Source organism: Chenopodium album, chromosome 17 (genome assembly GCF_948465745.1).
Source record: "Chenopodium album chromosome 17, dcCheAlbu1.1, whole genome shotgun sequence".
Taxonomy (NCBI): Eukaryota; Viridiplantae; Streptophyta; class Magnoliopsida; order Caryophyllales; family Amaranthaceae; genus Chenopodium; species Chenopodium album.
In genome coordinates this window covers 6,255,826-6,277,558 of record NC_137850.1, presented here as the reverse complement: position 1 = coordinate 6,277,558, position 21,733 = coordinate 6,255,826, and the positions used below count along the sequence as shown (strand labels likewise).

The following is a 21,733-nucleotide window of genomic DNA, read 5'->3' as shown; positions in this document are numbered from 1 at the left end:
TAATAATAAAAAAAAAAAAAATCGTGAATTTCAGTTCATGTGTTTGGATATTCTTGAAATTCAGCTAGCAGGCTTAAACCTACCCGTCAATGAATTAAAACATGTATTCTGATCTACGGGCATCATAAAGCTTGCCAACTCCGCATTTGAAAAAAACAATATCTGTCCATCGACAAGGATTGAACATTGTTAGAAAATTCTTTGCCCCGTTCTTAACGTTTTTAGTCTCTTTTGATGAATCAGAAGGTGTTATTACTAGCTAAGGATTGTGGAAATGTTTGGTCAATGGAAAACTATTATCATTGGTTCCCAAAAGATGCCCAATATTAACATTTTTCATAGCATTAATGTTAGAGCTGCCATTGTTCATGCTAAACCGGCAATATCATTTTCAGCTATTAATTTTTATGAATGATCATACGGGAAGAACATTTAATTTATGAATAAGAATTTAAAATTGCAAAACAGAACCAATACGTAGAACCTGGAAACTTCATTGCACACAGAAAACGGTACAAAAAAGAAATGAATTTTACAACTAATGGATTTACTTAGTAATATACACTACATACATAAAAGGCTCATCTAATACCACCAGAACAGCCTTCTGCATTTTCGAGCTAGGCAATATTAACATAAACCTTATGTGGAGCTCTATGGTGAATGACGTGTGGTTTACGCATACCAATTTGTTTTCAGAAATAGATCCCTGAATATGTGGCAACTGCAGTTAACTTCATTGTCAACAATTAGTGAAGCTCGGAATTTACTCTATGTACATGAAAAGGGGCTACCTAAGTGTATTGTTAAAGATCCAAGGAAATGCCTAAAAAGTAATTTTTGTCCACTTAGTGTTGTATTACAGACACAAAAGAGAGTAGAACACTAATGGAATAAATGCATTGTCGAGTTGTGCTGTATAAGCCTCCAGCAAGCCACTTGCTATCACTGCCAAGAGAAGTGAGCTCCAATTCTGCACAATTTTCAATCATACAATTAGCCAATCTGATATGGTTATTAGTAGATCCATGCATTGTCAAAGAATGATTGAATAACAGCTAAACTTGTTGATTTTGTTGATAATACAAACCTGTATGTATCCAGCCGATGCAAGAAGTGGGAGGAGAAAAGAGCACGCTGCCATGACTGATGTTATACCAGCAGCAGTCCCTTCAATAGTTTTCTCTGAACAACACATCCGAAGACCATTAAAAAAAAAAGTTCAGAAAAGAAATCTGAAGTTCAACCAATGGACAAATGCAACTGAGCATAACAACTTACTGCCAGACTTGCTCCACCTCAGAACACCATATTTATAACCAACCATCGATGCCTACAGGAAAGAAACAACATCAGATATCTAAGTCAGCAAAATGCAGATGTTTAAGCTACGTCATACCCAACCACTTCACTTAAAATTCATTTTGCAGGCTTTCTTTTCCTCAAACTGTCTTTTCAGGTTCAATAATCAGCACATAACACTAAAAGACGATTAGCAGTTTTGACATATCTTCATTAATATAAAACTTACCATTGTATCTCCAATTCCAAGGCTCAAAATGCCAGCAAAGGGTGCAAGTGGACGATCATTAAATCCAGAAGATATCCATATAGGCAGCGCACATCCCAATAAGAGAGAAAAGTGGCTAAAAGAGAAGAATGAACAAAAAAGACACAAGTAATTACTAACTGGTTTACAGGCACACCTCACAACAAGAATTTCAGAATTTCAAAAAAGGCACAAGTAATTAGTGATCATGCGAAAAATGGACACATACCTCACAACAAGAATTTCAGAATCACGATGGTCTGTAAAAGCATTCATGAAATGATGGATCATCTCCCCAAATGGCCAAATTCTCCATACCTGCCTATAAAGATTATGATTAGACAAGTAAACTGATGATTAATACAGCTCAGGTCAGGTGATTGAGTGCTTAAAAAGGTGAAAGTTAAACAATTATGTCAAATGAAACTGTCTCTAGTGCAAAAACATATTTTTTTGATAATGATGACAGCCAATACAGCAGAACTTGATACCAATAAGCTGCCAGTACAATGAAAAAAGAAACATATTTAAAAGACCCAGAATTTAATTTGGCAAGTTCATGAAACACTACAGATACCCCAAAGAGGGAAAAAAAAAGATTGCATGATATGTATAGCTACTAGGCTACCACGGGATGCATCCACCATGCAGAACTCTGAAAAGAATTTCATCATACAATTGTTGAGCAAGGGGGCCAGAAAAAATAGAGGTCAATTCATCCATAATTTATAAAAATGGTGAACAGATTATCTTATATATAATGCCTATTGAGCTGTTCAAAGCATCCTATATAATTAGTATCTTTAGATTTTCGCCAAGTTCTGGTGATCTTCAGTCAATGTAGTTCATATCTGGCACATTTACAAGGCCGACAAGATTGATATTCACCTGGTAGTGTGGGACTATATGTTAATTGAAGGCTTTGGGAGGAAAAGGGGTTAGAGTCGTTAGACTAACATTTCAAGTGTTTAATAATTTACTTTTAGCAAGGCAAGTGTGGAGGCTAATTATGGTTTTATGGAACCTAGTTCACTAATTGGACGTGTTCTTAAAGTCATTACTTCCAAAATCCAAGAGTGTGGAAGCTGTGACAGGATGTAAACCCAACTATAATTAGAATAGTATATTTAATGCTTATTAGAGGGTCAAGAGGTTGAGGTGACATGTAGTGAAAGTCCCTTCTTAAACCTGAGAGATTAGTAGCAGAGGAACACCTAGATATGATTTGAGAATCAATGAAACGAGGGCTTATTACTTTATAAGAAATAATTGTGATGTGGCTGTTAGGGATGATGGTGTTGTCGGTATAAGATTGCTATATTACTTTATAAGAAATAGTTGTGATGCGACTGTTAAGGATGATAGTGTAGTGGGTATGAGATTGCTAACAAGGGAAATATGGTGGGAACTGGCTGTGAAAGTGGCTAGTCAGTTGAGAGCTAGCAGTGATCCACATGGACCACATATTGCTGAGGCAAAAAGTGGCAAGTCATTTGAGCTCAAGGTTTGTACTCCACTGTAGCCTAAATGTAATCAATTGTTTAAAGCATTAGGAGATGCAGTAAGAACTTATTAATTAATGAAATGCACCCTTTTCTAAAAAAAAAAAAAAGAAAAAAGATTTGAAGGCAAGATTTCATGGCCTTACCTTTCCCTGGCCTCAGATATATTTTCTCTATATTTTTTAGTTTAAAATTTTGGTCATTGTCTCATGTTATGTGGCTCCATTTTACTTATCACTTCTCACCAGTTACCCAGCAGAGCTGGGTAAGCCAGTTTCTGTTAGGAATAGTCTCATGAATAGAAGCATTGCTATTATTGTATCTCATATTCTCATTCTTCTTGAATCAATAAATAACTTCCCTCAATTTACCTTCAAAATCATTTTTGTTTACATTTCAAGAATAATGCAGCTTCTTCCAAAGAAAGATGAAATGAATTAAAAAGGGACCATGGAAATTTGCAAATTGAACTTACCCGAACTATTTCCAGAACTAAGAAAGCTGCCAAAGCCACACCAAAAGCAAGATTAAGAAAATTTGGCTGGAAAAAATTAAAACAAAAAATAGCATCAGACATTGTAAAAAAAAAAAAACAGAAATTAACCAATCAGCCATAACACAACAGAATCAACCTGAAGAATGAGTGCAGGAACAAACATAGAAACAGCCATTAGATGATAATACTTTCGCAGAAGAATCCGCTCCACCTTACTACTCCTTGAAATATTATAAAATCGATGCACTGAGATACAAATTACAGCCACCCAGTAGATGCACAATGATAACCTCTTAAGAGGCTCAGAGAAAACAAATTCGAACACCCTGTTTCAAGGCAAATTTGAAGTCAAGAATCAGCTGAAAATTTTGAAACCTCCGCACAATTAATTAATGCAGCCTAAAGCTGCTTCAATAAAGTGCAGTAAACATTGTACACCAGACATACACAAGTAGGAGAAAAAGAATGCATTAATACCACCATAGAGGATGCACTTGAAAATCCTGAACAAACTGCACCCATAGTGGAATAACTGCAGCTGAACTAATAGCCAGCAAAGTAAGGAATAAAACTGATCGCCCGTTTTCATTCCAGATCCTTGCATTATAAGAGCTTAAACTGATGAGGCGATTGGCAATTTGAGCAGAAACTTTAAAAAGTAAAGGAAACAGAAGGAAGCCAAGTAGATAACCCTGCAACAAAAGTTAAAGTAACAAAAATTTAATGTTGTAGTAGTGTCTTCTCATCAACCTAAAGTCCTAAACCACATGCCAACTCAGCATAAAAAAAAATAATACTAAAAATAAAAATAAAAACAATTGAACAAGTATACCTGAATGATGGTGCTAATCTCACTTCTTTTAATGCTATATCGCTCATCAGCCTCGGAAGGCATCAAATATTGTACAATCTGATCAAAAGAGGGAACGGCCTTTACAACAAATAATTGGCAAAACGGTTCACATTACTTATAGAGCAAGTGTAGAAACCTTCACAAGAGTAGACCTAAGCATGTCTCCAAAATATGTAGTAAGACCAACAGTCACCAAAAGTGCTTCTCCTACAACATTGAATGAACAACAATAATCAATATATAAAAAAGAAGGGTAGCATATATATCCCCTTAAAGTAATACCCTAGACAAAAAATCTACATTAAACTTCTGCTCACAAAGAAATAAATAGAGATAATTATTAAAATCCAAAGCGTAAAATATTAAATGAGCAACTTATAATGCATTCAAATGATAGACCATATGGAATGAGAATAGCTAGTTAAGGGGACAAATAATTTGAAATGGGGGAGTATACATCTACAGCTTCAGAGGGCCTATCACCCACTGCTAGTGACCTTCCCAACCCCATCCCTACTCTTGAAATTAACCAAGGTGTGGACACCTCTAGCAATATATTCTCAAAATTCAACCACAATTCAATTCCCTGCTATGAGCTTTTGCTCGTGATTCTTTGGCTTTGTTTCGTAGGTGTAACACACCTTTAGCAGCAACATTGCTACCCGGTCTGATTTTCTTGATGAATGAATACTTTTTTGAAACCATAAATGGGCATATTAAATTCACCAAGAAACTAATAAATAAGTATACATCTTCAATAATCAGAGCTTCTTAAGTTTTCAACATAATATATTACGTGGCCACAATTTCTCTATTTACCAAAGAACCCCCTTAGCAACAATCTTGAATCAAAAACAACCCCCCTCTCTCTCTCTCTCAAAGAGTCATACGGAATCAATCATGAGAAGATGTTTAACTGATTTTCAGCTAGTCTATGAATGGAGCAATATTACTCAAGCATTGGATAAATCTCCTATGAAACCCTCAGTTAAGCTAATACACCAAAGTTACCAATTACTCTTTGTAAAGGTTCTCATAGGAATGGGATTGCTTGAAGAACTTGTTGGTTTCTTCCCTGACTGTATGATTACTGATTGGATATTTGCACTGCTAACTTGCTCTTTCTGCCAAATTGTCACATGAGAAGCACGCTGGTATTTAAAATATTATAAGCACGACCCAATCTAGGATCAAACAATCCTGTGGTCCGGAGTTAGCCAAGTGGTTCAGATTGAGTATAATATTCAACAAAAAGATACGGGACGTATACGATTGACCTATTGTGCAAGATTTCAATCCTACAAATTCTGCAAAATTAAGCAATAATTCTCCAATGGGATACTGCACAAAAGCAGTATTGAATCCATTCGGAAAAGGGAGGGGGGCACTCAGCACTGAATAGTTAATACAATGAATCCTTCAGCTAGTTCTCATATTTGATTCTTAAATTTCAAACTCTTTCTTCCATCCTCACTACTCCATTGATAGTGTCTTCTCGGCTTCTCGCACTCATCAATTTGTTGTTATTTCACTTCTTCAAAAGTGCAAGTTATGTGGTGATCAATCTAAAGCTAAGTGGAGCTTGAAAAGTACAATTAGAAGACATGAGGATTCAGCACAAAGAGGCTTGTAAGATTTGTAACTTACTAACTTTTTATACAATTTGATACAATTGTGTACCATGGGCCAAGAAAAATTCTCTATTACTTCCTCAGGTCTTTTCCTACTCCAACATACCTTTTCAAAAGTATCATCTTAATTGCAACATTTTTAATTTTGGATAAATTTGACACCCAAACAGACATTCTTGCCCTTATCACCCACTTGTTAGGTTGTTCTCTTACTTGCTTTTACATAATCACATGGGTATAGTGGCCCGTGGCGGCATGGCCCATTCACACCACTTATCGCTTTCCTTAATTTGTGTGGCCAACCCATATGTTGCGATAAATAACGAACAAAGGAAGTATGCTAGTAGCTAAACCAAACCCATCAAACTCCCAGTAGGCGCCAGTGTGCCACAGCAAAATGCAAAGTCCCAACTGCATTTCTAAAATAATTATAAAAGATATAACTTAATAAGAAATACACTTGTTAGATGGTCAAACAAGCGTCTTTCCTTGTTCCAAACAAAGGTGGAGAAGTAACATGAACAAGATCAGACAAGCACATACCTATGGAGGCACATGAAGGGAAAGTACAAAGAATGTGTTGAATCAACTTCACTGCAGCTACTCCATGACTCAACATCCACATAAATATAAGTGTGAAGTGCAACCCTGAAATAGAAGGAGATCAAGTCATACAATCATATATGAGCCAATAATCAAATACACTAGACACCCATTAAAAAAAACAGTGTAAGAAAGAAAACACTGTCCTATTAACCACAAACGATTTATAACCTTCATTTTGCACAAAAAACAAAGTGTTGGTCATATCCAAGACATACCATAATTAGATGCATCAAATGGGAGAATTAAGTACACAAATGCACCCAATATTACAAATGTGATGGTGCACTTTAATGCAACTCTGCTGCTGCTTGAATGCTGAATGACCACACCAAGAAAGAGAAGTACACTGAAGCAGCTAATATATGTAGTCCAATATAGAAACTTCTGGTACTGAAATTCTGCACAGCATGAGAAGATTGACAGCTTAAAAATCAGATGCACAAACAAGTAATTCAAAATAAATAAATTAATTAATCACAAATCAAACTACAATTGCTTATAGTAGATCTTGAAATCACAAAAACAATAGGCTCACAATTCATCATGGAAACTTGATCATACGCTAATTATCCCCCTTTAACATCCAAAGGAGAAATTGAACTACACATTTGTAAAAAGAAGCTGAATTCCATATTTGACCATCAAAATTTATGTTCTAAATGCATACCAAGAAATGACAAATTAAGTGTCTTCTCCTTTCAAACAACCGAAGGATCGACAAGTAAAATTTGACCTTGGTGTCATGTTTTGTTCAAGAAATTGGCGAGAATTACTAGTTATTATCCATTCATCTACTTAATTTCCATATTAATCAATCCAAGCTATAGGTATAATTAGAACTTTACCCGGCCCAGGCAAAAATGAACATAAACACAGCTCATAATTATATGTTTTCTATCATTCTACTTGTATGCATACACACTCAATAATTATACAAGAAACAAACATTTAGTATTGTATAAAGCAATCAAATTTACATATGCAACTTTTAGCATAACTCAAACATGAATTACAAAATTACCTGCAAGTGCAACTTCCTGCAATGGCAATCCTCTAGATAACTGAATCAATTTCGAGAAGACGACAGCTGGCAACGTAACAGCTCCCAGCAGAATCCCCGACGAGGCACCTGGCCTACACAATTCAATCAAATTATCCCAGCAGAGTTAGATTTTAATACCAAAAACACATTTTACTAAATCTAGAATTAAATTAGAATCAAAACCCTAGAAAATTCACCAAAAATCAAAATTGAATTGAGAAAATGACCTGGAGCTGAATTTAGGTTTGGATGTAGAATTTTCGACGGAGATCTCGACAAAGAAGGCGGCAAAAGCGAGAAAAGCGAGAGAAATAGCTTCAAGGAGGAGGAGAGAGAAAGGGGCGGAGTAAAGAATACGAGTGATGACAAGTAAAACGACGGCTCGCTCGCCGTTTAGCAGCGAAGAAGCCATTAACGCCATTGTTGTTGCAGAAGAGCTTCGTTAACATATGTAATCCGCCATTGTTGACGAATTAAGAGGAGAGAGAAAAGAAAGGGGAATTTTGGCGCGCACCGAGTTGGAATTCCGACGGATCGAAGAATTAAGAGAGAGAAATGAAGGCTAAAATTGTGGGATTGAAAACCGCGTGATTGTTTGTTTGTTGGAGTGATGGTGACGTGTGGTATTACATGATCACGACCAATTATGAAGCGCCATGTCGGATTTGTTTGGTCATCCAATACCAGAATTTCAATGTTTGAGTCGTTGGAGAACTTTTCACGAATGACACTAGAAGCATAGCGCCTTTATGTTATGTTTGCATATAGGCGGACGAAAACGTAAATTTACAAGGTAAATAAGCCATTTGACATTCGGATTAGTACAGTTTATGGTTGTAGTGGTACGTTTTTATATACTCCGTATTATTATGTATGTATATTGTATCATTATATCTTAGTAGTACTATTACATTTCATAGTAGTATAATATTATACTATTTATATATTTATTTGTACTATTAGCAAAATATTTATACCACTACAACACATAATGGTACTATTTACTAGAGCTGATCACACTGAGCCCGGCCCGATTTTGGGCAGGTATTGGACAGAATTTTCCGGCCCGAAATTGGGTCGGGCCCGGCCCGGCTCGATTTTTTAAAAAGTTTGGACAAGTTTGGGAAATGGATTTTTTTGCATTTTTAGTTGATTTTTTTTGCCAGGTCCGAAATAGGCCCGAAAAGCCTGTATGGCCCGACTAGTTTGGGCGGGTTTGGACACATGTTTTTCGGCCCGAAGCTTGGCCCGACCCGACCCGAGAAATGGGCAAGTTTTTTTACCTCAGCCCGACCCGACCTGCCCATTGATCACCTCTACTATTTACCTATTAAATAGTACTTTATAGTTTATACTCATGGCCACCTGATAAATTGTCCCCACCACAACTTCAAATTTGTTACTACATTGTCATTTTATAAGCAAACATTGCATATAGGAGCTATGCGCCAGGGGTTCTCGGCGAATAGGCCCTATTTACTAACAAAAAAGTATTGCGTCAGTCCGGACTGACGAAATGGACTAACGAAATTCGGATATTTGATATCCTCAATTGGTAGAATGATATCCTCAATTGGTAGAATGATATCTTCTATTGACTGAATGATATCCTCCCTAACTGGATGATATCCTTTATTAGATATATGATATCTTTTAGGATACTTCTACTGTCTTGATGGTATCCTCTATTAGTTAGATGATATCCTCTACTGGTTATATTATATCATGGCTGATATCTTATAGCCAATAGAGGATATCATCCAGCAGCCAATAAAGGATATCATAGACATAATCATAAATGATATTCCCTTTCGTTTTTAAATACTTGCTCCGTTTTTCCTTTTCACGGAGTTTTAGGAGAAATTGGAGAAAGTAATAAAATATGAAAGTAGTGGGGTTGGTGGAAGAATAAAAACTTGTAAAAAAACAAAAGTAGTAGAGAGAATTGAAGGAGAGAGGATATGGAATTAATATTGTTGGGTACATTTGGTGAGAGAAATTAATTAAATATATAAAAGTTTTTCAAATAAGGAAATGGTGCAAGTATTTAAAAACAGCCGGAAAAGAAAAGTGAAGCAAGTTTTTAAAAACGGAGGGAGTATCATATAGTCAATAGAATATATCATCTAGCCACAATATCATATAACTAGTAGAAGATATCATCCGGCCATTACAAAATATCATCTAACCAATAGAGGATATCATAAAAACAATGGATGATATCAAAAAATAAAAAAAAGTAACACAAACACATGTACCAATTCATCTTCTATCTTAGGTTATCACGTCCTATCATCTTTCTCTCTCCACCCTTTAATCCAGGCTATTTGCTCCAAAAGAGCAATCTGAATCCTCCATTTTCTAAAAGCTCTGCAACAAAAAAACATCACAATTGGTCAATTAATATCACCAATGAAATTCACGCCAATTTTTTTTACTTAATTTTTAAAGTTCTAGCAAATTAACTACCTTTTAGAGATCTAAGAAAATGTTTTTACGAGACTCTTAAGCCTGCTTCGAATGGCAACGCCATGGAAGGTGGCTTCCGACTAACCGCCATTACTAATGACCAATGCTTTAGAGATCTAAGAGAAGGAGAAGGTGTCGTCGTCGTCGCAATACCTTCGTTGCCGCACGAAACATTAGGTCAGGCTTGACTGACCCAATAGTTCGTGTTTACTAATATTATATATAATGGGAACATGAGGGTGGAAAATATAATGACAAAAAATACCACTATATGCATAATAGTACACAAATAGTATTATTCAGACAACTTATGTTTTAATGGTACATTATTCATGCATTATAGGATACAAAAATATACTACAGTAACATTAAGAGAGAAAAAAAATATATCACCAAACTCCAGATTGCCCTCCTATATACAAGCCAAACAAATAGGCCCTATGTGAATCATTACAGCTAAAGAGTGTAAGGTACTCCTTTTTTTTTTTTTTTTTTTTCACACATGGTATAAGCAAGGTACTATTTGATTGGCTAAATTTCTTAAGGGCATTATTGATTATGGTCCACTATCATGGACTATTAAATGTCTATGCTTAGCCATTTATTCTTAAGTTTTTGTTTAAAAAAAAAAAAAAAAGCCTTTAACGATAAATCATTACAGTCGTAACAAGTCATTAAAGTCATGTTTGTTTGTACTAAAATTGTTAATAGGGGTAAAATTCTATTTATCAATAACAACCACTTAAAATTTGTCTTATATTTTTCAAAATTAAATGACGCAACATCAAAATATTAAAAACGTTCTACTAAAAAAAAATGAAAAAATCAAATCCCACATCTTTGTTTAACCTTTGGTTATAAAAGGAGCAAAGCTCTAATATTATTAAGCAAAGCTCACGGTACACAAAATCATCTTCTTTTCTCTAACTCTCCTCTATCTCTATTTTCTATACTTTATTTAGTTTCAGCTAAAATCTTGATCCTTTATCATATTATTAGCAATAAAATGTCAAAGTTTTTGGTATTCTACGTGATTTTCTTTTGGGTTTTCTTGATGAGTGTTTTACAGAGTCATAGTATGTCTATTTCCAACTCCTCAAAAGAATTATGCCATAGTGATGTATAATTTGCCTTGCTGTAATTTAAAGGTCTTTTCATCATTAATATTTTAGCATCCAAACATTGCTCAATGCCATATTTTTATTTTGATGAAGGATTTGGTGGTTAATATTGCTAGGGCAAAAACCAATTTATGGAGAAGGGCAATAAACTATTGTGGATGGGAGGGGTGAATTATCACCCATTTACTAGTCAAGTGACAAGCTCCTAAGTTGTGCTCAACTTTAGGGAAGGATTGGGTCCAACAATACCCTCTTCCAACTCCACCATATGCATACACTTAATATGTTCAACTTTTCCCACATGTTCAACTTTTCCCATTTAACCAAAATTTGGTTGCATTGATTCCATCATTTAACCAGGCTTAACCTTTCTCACTCAAAAATCCGAAGTATAGTTCCCTCCAAAATTGGTTATATCCATTAATTGGATCCCTTGATCTTTCTTTAAAATCATACATGATTTGATGTTATAATGATGAATTTCAAAGTGATCTTGGAAATTCTTACATCTTTAACGGATATTTGACAACAGATTAAGATCCAATTTGATATATATATATATATATACCTCACTCATTAGGAAATAGATCTTCTTAATGATTGAGGTATATCATATTGGATCTTATTTTACTTAAGTCATGCCAAGATTGTCATAAAGTGTACATCCTACAAGAGCAAATTCCCATAAATGAAGATTATCATTCAAGATGATGGACTATCAGCTTCACCCTTGGAATCAATCACCGGCATCGACATCCACACTTAATAGCCAATGGAAGTCCACATAATCCACGATTGCCAACATATGAGTTTTCACATATTGAAGTCGATTGAGTGATTTGTAATATTGGCCCTTTAACCTGGTTTTATGAGACAGGGAAGACTTCCAAAAATGTCAACTTGCTAGCTCTTGCGGAATATTTTCAGTAAGCTTTGTTGTTTAAAAGATCAAGTGACTCTCTAGAAGTTTTAGGCTCCCAAGAAAGGATGGAATATGATTTGTTAAGTTATAGTGTGAAAAGTTGAGCCAACACGCCATACCCAATTCTCCTAGTGATTTTGGATGTCGCCTTCAAATGTATTGCTTTGAAAAATCAATGCTTACCTTGTTTACTAGGATTATTTTAGTAAAACCTTAACAATACCCTTGACTTCAATGGAATCCAAATAACTACCAATAGTTTTTATGTGCTTTGATCTTGTCTTATTACTTCTTTTACATTCATCATACTCATACAGCTTTGAAAGAACCTTCCAGCAAAGTACCACAATTTTTTTTTTATGGCAACATCATAAATTCGTAAAGCGGGAAACGGAGTCATTGTTGTGTCTGAACTTCTAACTGAACCATAGAAGTTATTGGAGTGTAGAATAAAGACTTTTAAGTATGAAAGTGTATCCAACCAATGATGGAATGCTTCATTTAGAAAATTATTTTAAAGATTTAATCTCCAAAGATTCACAGTTCGATAAGAACCTTGGCACAAAACCTTCAAATTGATTTGAACTTAGATCCAAAACAATTAACTCATCGCATGTTATTGCAGGAATTTTGCCTTGAAAATTGTTTGAATTCAAACTCGACGTTATAATATTAGTACTCATGTCTCCCAAGAAAGTGGGAAATTTGATCGCTAAAGTAATAACCTCGACCTCATTGAAGTTTCCTAAGCAGTTGCGTATCTGACCACTCATATTATTGTTACTTAAATCATGAGTTGTAAGTGTTGTGGACTTGCAAATTGACTCATGGACCTCACCAACTACTGTGTTGTTTGAGGCTAAAAGAATCCAACAGTTTTAAAGAACATTGGAATGGACCCTTAAGAAGTTGTTATGGATCAATACAAAGTTCTAATTCACTCCAAGGATGGTGCTCAACACTTTCTATTACAGAAATTGTCATTTAGAATCATAACAAAACTCCTACCTACACCTTGTATCCAATTGGGAATCTCTTCGTGGATCAATGTTATTGTATGATATAAAACCAATCTAAATATCTATAAAAAAAACGCACTTAAAGAAGGAAATGTACTAATATTACAAGATGAGAGAATCAAAGATTGAAGCTTGAGCCAATTAAAGGTGGAATTGTGTTCATAAATGAGCACGATAGAGCAAACTTTTCAAAAATTGGGTTCAAATCAATTTAAACTAATTCTTAATCAAATGTAAATGAATTTATTATACTAAATTATTAATAACAACATTTATATGAACTTTCATAATAACTTGAAAATCCAAAGATAAATTCATATTATATTATACTTCTCCTGTTTCTATTTAATTGACACGTTCAATTTAGGCACACATATTAAGGAGAGGAAAGAGAATGAGAGAGAACGATAAAGCAAGTGGGGTACACTTAAAAATCAAGATATAAAACTTACCCAAAAAGGAAACGTGTTAACTAAAAAAAAACTTCCTAAAAAAGGAATACGTGTCAACTAATAAAAAACGGAGGTAAGTATATTATAGGGAAATTCTCTTTGGTAACACTCAATTTTTAATTTTTCTCTTTGGTAAATTGCAAAAAAACTTATTATCATTGGTAATCCTAAACTATTTATATTTATTAGTTATAACATTAATGATTGATTTTTATAGATTTTTAACCATAAACCATAGTTAGCTACGTTTGTTTTATTTATTTTTTACAATTAAACTTTTTAATAAATAAATAAATAAAACAAAAGTAAACATACCCCCACCCCTGCTAACGATCAATCTCCCCTTTGCCATCATCATCCATCCTCCTTCTTCCTCTTCCTCCATCATCCTCCTCCTTCCACTTCCTCCATCCACGGAACTTGTTTTTCTTCTCATCTTTAGTGCAAATTTCTCTCTCTTCCCAAATTCTTCTTCATCCCTGAGACCCTGATATTGCTTCACTCAAATTCCGCCATGAATTCGACCCACACAACAACCTCCTCTCCTACTGGTTATACTCCGATGTTTGTGCCACCAATTGGGTTTGCATCAATTATATTGTTCTTCCGATGGCCGATCTTTCTCTCTCTCTGCCTTCCTTCCCTCAATCTTAGGACCCATTCCGTCTCTCGCCTCCCTCAATCAACTCCTTCTTCTAGACCTTTCCAATAATTGCATGAATGGGTTCATTTCCCCTTTTTCTAATTGCTCTAATTTGAAGCTTGTTAATCTATCTCATAATGATTTTTTGGTGAATTTTCTTGGCCATTTCTAGTGTTATCCCTGATTTTCTAGGAGTAAAGAGAATAAGGGGAATATCAAGAAAAGGGGGGCTGGGGAGTATCAGGGTGGGGGACGTCAGAGGGGGGAGACCTGGCGCCTGCAGGGAGGGGCCGGGGCTGCGGACTGCCGGTGGCAATGAAGGACTGAAGGGGAAGTTTTTTTACAAAAAAAAATTATTTAATTATTAAAAAATTTAAAATGTTAACCATGGTTAATGATTTTAACTAAAATTGTTATTATCTTTGGTGAACAATAATACAATGTTACCAATGATAATAAATTTTTTTACGATTCACCATTGAGAAAAATAAAAAGTTCAGTGTTACCAAAGAGAATTTCCCTATATTATATATTGCACATATAGGTATATATTATGTGCATGTATATTCTTGACACATACAAGCCTTAGACACCTAAAACTATGTAATATTGACATGTTATAAGGAAGAATGAGTTTATTTGATAAGAAATGTGAAAAATAGGCAAAGTAGAAGTCATTTTAGCCTAATTTGATTCAATTTGGATGATAACGATCCTAAAACTTTACTACGTACACCTTTCATGTGATTTCAAGCCTTAGCCACCTAAGACTAGCTATTATTGACATGTTATGATGAAGAATGAGTTCATTTGATAAGAAATGTGGGAAATAGGAAAAGTATGAGTCATTTTGGCCTTATTTCATTCATTGTGGATGAAAATGAGTCTCAAAACCTAGTTACTTAGACCTTTCATGTGATTTCATACCTTAAACGCCTAAAATTAGCTAATATTGACATGTTATGAGCAAGAATATGAATCTTTATAGGGTTACAATGAGAGGATCAATCATATTAGACTAACAAGATATGTAAATATATTATAAAGATATTCATATACAAAATATATCCTAAACCTAGGATGAGAATATTCTATCGATATTCTCTATCATAATCACTTGACCGTAATTGGGTAACAATTCACCCCCTCTCATCCACTGCAATATGTTGCCTTTTCCATGAATTGGTTTTTGCCTTAGCAACTTGATCACCAAATCCTTCATCATAATTAAAATATGGCATTGAACAATGTTTGGATGCTGAAATGTTGATCATGAAAGAACCTTTAAATTACAACAAGACAAAGTTTTCATCAATATGACATAATAATTCTTTTGAGGAATTGGAAATAGGCAAACTATGACTCTCTAAACACTCATCAAGAAAACCCAAAAGAAACTCATGTAGAATACCAAAAACTTTGACATTTTATTGCTGAGATAAATGATCAAGATTGTAGCTAAAACTAAATAAAGTAGAGCAAATAGAGAGAGTGAGAAGAGAATTTGAGAAAACAAGATGATTTTGCTTACTAAGAGCTTTGCTTAATAATTTAGAGCTTTACACCTTTTATAACCAAAGGTTAAACAAAGATGCAGGGTTTGAGTTTTATTTTATTTTATTTATTTATTTTTAAGTTGAACATTTGTAATGTTATTATGTTACGTTATTTATTAATTTTATAAAATATAAGAAAATTTTTACATGGTTGTTAATAATAAATAGAATTTTACCCATATTAAAATACGGAGTATTTACTACAAACAAACATGAATTTAATGACTTGTTAAGACTTCAGTAACTTGTCATTTTTTTTTTTTTTGCACTACAAGAAAACGCTCATTTACCGATGGGATTTACTGATGGCTAGAAAAATCCATCGGTAAAAAAATAATTTACCGATGGTTTTACTTAGCCATCGGTATTTACCGATGGCCTGGCTATCGGTATATTTTTTCCGATGGCTTTCTTCCATCGGTAAAATATTATATTTTTACCGATGGCTAAAAACCATCGGTATAAAATAAATACCGATGGCTTTTAGCTATCGGTATTTTACCGATGGTTACAAGCCATCGGTAATTTTAAAAAAAAAAATAAAAAAAAATGAAGTAAAACCCTAAAAGCGCCTTTTTCCTTTTTCTCTTTCTTCTTTCTTCTATCTTCTTCACGCCTCTCTCCTTCTCTATTTTTCTATCTTCTTTTCATCTTCTTTTTCTCACGCCTCTCATCTCTTTTTCTCTCTCCTCTCTCTCCTCCTTCCCCCTTTTGCTCTTTTCTCCTCTCACTCTTCCATTCCCTTGTTTCTTTTTTTCTTTTCCTCATCACTCATCTCACTTCTCTGCCCTCCCTCTAAGTTTTGTTCTTTCTCATGGTGTTTGTGGCTTTGTTCGACGGTGTTCATGGGCTATTTGTGGGTTTTTCGGCGACAATGTGGTTTTTTTGGTCAAATTCGACCATAAAAACTCCAGATCTGGAGTTTTGATGGTCGAATTAGACCATTTAAACCTTGAGAAGTAAAAAGAAAATCTAAAGGTATGTTATTTGTGGTTGAATTTTCGTTGGTTTTTTTGTTTTCGTGGGTTTTGTTGTTGATGTTCGTGGGTTTTGTGGTTAATTTAATGGGTTTTGTGGTTGATTGTCTTATTTTTATGGTTGGTTTTTCTGATTTATTTGGTAGATTTTCGAGGGAGTTGTGTTTGATTTTCCTTGGTTTTTGGTTGATTTTCGATGAATTATTGTGGTTGATTTTCATTGGTTTTTTTGGTTGATTTTTGTTGATTTTCGTTAGTTTTTGTGGTTGATTTTCATGGATTACTGGTTGTTTTTCTTGAATTTATGAGGGTGGTGGTGGTTGCGGTGGCTGGAACTTAGGTGGTGTGGGGTGGTTGGCCGTTTGGGTAGGGGCTAGTAGATAGGGGGGTGGGGGACTGGGGGTAGGGGGTATGGGGTATGGGGCTGGGGCAGCAGGTAATAGGGTGGGTAGGTGGGTTTTTAATTTTTTTTTATTTTTTAAAAATAATTACCGATGGCTAAAAACCATCGGCAATATTAATATACCGACGGTTTTCCGCCATCGGTAAAAACAAACCGATGGTTTAAGCCATCGTTATTTTAAAAATCACCGATGGAGTTTGGCTATCGGTAAAACCATCGGTATTATTTTTACCGATGGCTTTTCCATCGGTATTTTCAGATTTTCCGACGAATTGTTATCCGATGGCCAAAATACCGATGGCAGCCATCGGTAAACGTGATACCGATGGTTTTTTATATATTTACCGATGGATTTTGGCCATCGGTATTTGGATTTTTTCTTGTAGTGTTGTAACTAGGGCAGCTAACGCGCGCGCATAGCTAGCCATATCCGAAACTCTTTTGATTTGGCCTTACATCACAAATTTAGTTGTTGTTAGTAATAATGAGGGAAAATATGTAAACAAATGTTCACACACTATTTTTAAGAGTTAAAAAAAAGGTAATTATCATAAATAAGAATAAGTAAGTAAACATTTTAGAGGGTATAATTATCCAAACACTGTTGATTAAAAAAAAAAAAACTTGTACATAATTAATAAGGGCATATATATAAATACACATTTTGAAGGGTAATCTTGTACTTTTTATAAGGTAGTGAAGTGAATTAGGTAGATTTATGTATGTATAAAAGTAAGATACCAATTGTCGTTCCTCCTCCCCCCTATGCTTATATAATAAAGAAGGATTTTATGTACATAATCTTTGTGTTGAATAAGCACATTTTGTGACCAAAATGTGAAAAAAAATAAAATAAAATAATTGACTCAAATTTGATGTACATTAATTTTAGGAAAAGTTATTAGGAATAATACGACCTTTTACTGGTTTTCCAAAAATATAACGACTTTTTTTATTATTTCGGAATAAATAACCTTTGACACACACCTTCTTTGAATAGAATGAATAACCGGTAACCCGTTTTATAGGTTAAACTAGACACATGTCGCATAGTGATTGGTTAGGATTTTTATTTTTATTTTTACATTTTTCTTTTAAAATAAAATGATTTTTATTTTAAAAAAGTTATTCCCCTTTTCACCTGTAATTGCTCTGCCTCCTCCTCCTCCTCCTCCCCTTTCCTATGTCAGCCGCCACCTATAACCTGGGAGACACCAGCACCGGTCACCTCCCTTTTTCCCCCAAGGCCACCTAACTCCCTTTATCTACCACTTCTTGCAGCTCCCAAAATCCTCTCGTATCCCCGCAGATGCAATCAATTTTACGGTTGTGTTTGAAAATAGTGGTGGTAGAAAGGTTTCATAGGGAATGTTTTGGGCTCGAAGAGCTTTGGAAGTGTGGTTTGGGTTCGTGGTGGAAGGATGGGGTGGGTGTTTCGGCAAAGCTGGTGGGGGCAAGGTCGGGTTTGTCAATGTAGTGGAGGGTACGGGTCGGGTAAAGCACGGTGGTTGATATCGGGTATGGTTGAAGTTTGTGCTTTTGTGCATAGCCAAGCGATTACTTCGATGACGAGGAGTGAAGTTCTTATTTGAAACATGGACATGTCAACTAGAGAATTTGATCTCACAAGTTGAGGGATTCTGGTAGCCAAATAATTTCTCACAAAAATCATATTTTGAGCCTACATCATATGCTAGATCAACACAAACCGAGAGCAATTCTATCCCTGTTATGTAAAGTAAAAGAAGCCTAATCATCTCTAACTGTAAATTGCGACGAATTCCTCCATACCAATTTATCACTAATTGCAGGACCTTTAAACAGGGACAACATCTTAGAAAAACCGCCAACCGGTACACCTCATTCAACCTAATATATATTAACAATAACATTATACTACCTCCGATTTCAATTATCTGCAACAAAGGGGTATTATTTGTGAGATACTCCCTCCGTCCCCAAATGATAGTCCCTTATGGGCAAAAATCACGGGAATTAAGAAACTTAAATAAAAGTAATAAAATTACATTGAAAATATAAATTTACATTATTGGGTATGTAAAATAGTAGAGAGTGAAAGTAATAAAAGTACATTGAAAAACAAAATTTACATGGGAAAGTTAAATTTGCACAAATATTGTTGTAATTGGTGGAAGTTTTGATAAAAAATTGATATTAATGATACTTGAAAAAAGCAAATGGGACTATCAATTTGGGACTAAAAATAGGCCATAAGGGACTATCATTTGGGGACGGAGGGAGTATAAAATATTCCTTTGTTGCAGATAATTAAAACCGGAGGTAGTATTAAATTTATAGAAAAATATCTTTTAATTTTTTATTTCATTTTTTTGAGCAAATTTTTATTTTATTTTATTCTAGTATGCTCTTTTAATTTCGGGAAGAATATCTAATCTTCCTTCAAAAAAATAAATTCGAAAAGAATATCTTTATGTTGATTTAATTTATTTATTTATTTATTTATTTTTTTTTACATTAGAAATCAGCTTTGCAAGTTCTGCTACACTACTTAGCTGGTATTCTAAAGGAAATACTAAACGAATATCTGCTTGATTTACCGCACCGAGATGAATCCTTAACAAAACAAAAAAGCGCCATACAAGGAGTATGTATTGCAATTTCTTCGAGGAAGCCCCAGTTTCTCAACAACTTTTTCAACTTTATTTAACTGTGGAGCCCACAATATTGAAAAAGTTGTTGATTTATTGACGAAAATGCCCTCATAAGAAACAAATTTTGTTTCTCACCATGAGAAACAGGGAATTTCCCAATTTCTTTTAGATTTGACACATTGATTACAAATTTTGCTTGTAGTTGGGTTCGATAATAGTCATACGCATCATCAATAATAACCAATCTCTTGAGATTATGAGCTGATAAATCCATAAATTGCTCGTTCTTACCACCATACTGCTTATTGGTTACATTTAAATCTTACATCAATGAACAACTCCTAAAAATTACTAACCACAACTCACCAAAACCCGTAGATAAATGGTGTTTCTTCAATTTCAGAAGAGTCACAACAAATCCTCATAAGGACATTTAAAATCTTCGATCAATGTAAGCTCAACCAGAGATTGACATTAAAGAATGCAAGCAGGTAAATTAATTCTCTTACCTAATAAATTGGACTTCATCATTTCCACAATAATTTGTTCCGGATTTCGAGTGCATATACATGACTAATCCATGATTCTATATCTTCTTTATTTTTAGAATTTTTCCAGAAGAGATAAAAACGATGAATTTTCGTCGAGGTGATCTGCTTAAGGATGCGATAAACAGTTGCGGAGAAATCAGGAGTTGGAGGAAAAGGATTACATGTTGGGGTGATGACGATGCTGGTGATGTGAGTCCAGAGGTAACGCAATTGGCGCGATAAGACGGAGGTGGATATGGTAGATTTGATCGGTAGGAGAGAAATAATATGTATAAGGATAGTGTCTAGGAGTAAGCTCAATCGATCAATATCCTCCATTGTTTTTAATCGCTTAATTTCAGCCATTGTAACAAGGGTTTGATTTTATGTCATAGCAATCGCAATATATATGTGCTTTTCCTCCAACTAATGGATTAGAAATATTGTATGTCAAAGCAATCGTAAGCATAACATTATATTAAATTTATAGAAAAATATCTTTTAATTTTTTGATTTTTTTTAATGCAATTTTTTTTTAAAATTTTTTTTTTTTTTTTAAATTCCAGTATGCTTTTCTAATTTCGGGAAGAATATGTTTATGTTAATTTTATTGTATTTTCTTTATTATTTTTTTGAAAAATTTTATTTACTTCTTTTGATTTTATTCTGGTATATATGATTTTTGAATTAAATATCTTTATATTAATCTTATTTTTATTTTCAATTAATTGTAGTGTTTTTTTTAGTTTCTTAATACTAGGACAGCTAACGCGCGCGATGCACGCGCATAACTAGCCATATCCGAAACTCTTTTGATTTGGCCTTACATCACAAATTTAGTTGTTGTTAGCAATAATGAGAGAAAATATGTAAACAAATGTCCACACACTATTTTTAAGAGTTAAAAAAAAGGTAATTATCATAAATAAGGGTAAATAAGTAAGTAAACATTTTAGAGGGTATAATTGTTCAAACACTATTGATTTTAAAAAAAAAAAATTACATAATTAATGAGAGCATATATATAAATACACATTTTTAAAGGGTATAATTGGCATCACACTATTCATAAGAGTAATCTTGTACTTTTTATAAGAGAGAGAAGAGATAGGGAAAAAAAATTAATGGATAAATGGCTAAGATTAGATATTTAATAGTCAATGATAGTCGACCATAAGCTTCGTTCTAGCAAAAACACTTGCGTGGACCTGGTCCACAATAATATTATTGTGGACCCGAGGTCTATACACACGCAACTGACATTATTTTGAATATAGTGACCATTATTTTTAACATAGTAACCTTATTTTTAACATAGTAACCTTTATT

General features: G+C 34.2%; 1 protein-coding gene across 1 annotated transcript; it reads right to left on the bottom strand.

Annotated features, from left to right (window-relative positions):
• Positions 1 to 522: 522 nt before the first annotated feature.
• Positions 523 to 8,322, bottom strand: LOC145589446 (dolichol kinase EVAN-like). Its single transcript, XM_081646016.1, has 14 exons — positions 7,907 to 8,322; positions 7,659 to 7,771; positions 6,853 to 7,035; positions 6,575 to 6,679; positions 4,537 to 4,607; positions 4,380 to 4,457; positions 4,025 to 4,239; positions 3,684 to 3,873; positions 3,527 to 3,592; positions 1,779 to 1,867; positions 1,532 to 1,646; positions 1,282 to 1,333; positions 1,091 to 1,185; positions 523 to 973 (listed from the first exon to the last, which is right to left on the bottom strand). Exons 1-14 carry the CDS (start codon positions 8,098 to 8,100, stop codon positions 860 to 862), a joined length of 1,680 nt encoding a protein of 559 aa, XP_081502142.1. The 5' UTR covers positions 8,101 to 8,322; the 3' UTR covers positions 523 to 859.
• Between the last annotated feature and the right edge of the window lie 13,411 nt (positions 8,323 to 21,733).

Bases quoted from the DNA above. Each gene is read 5' to 3' on its own strand.
- LOC145589446 (XM_081646016.1), bottom strand. From the start codon at position 8,100: ATGGCGTTAATGGCTTCTTCGCTGCTAAACGGCGAGCGAGCCGTCGTT. The intron at 6,680-6,852 runs GTATGTCTTGGA...CTTCTATTTCAG, and splicing joins ATTTGATGCATCTAATTATG to GGTTGCACTTCACACTTATA. The intron at 1,647-1,778 runs GTATGTGTCCAT...CTTCTCTTTTAG, and splicing joins TCTGAAATTCTTGTTGTGAG to CCACTTTTCTCTCTTATTGG.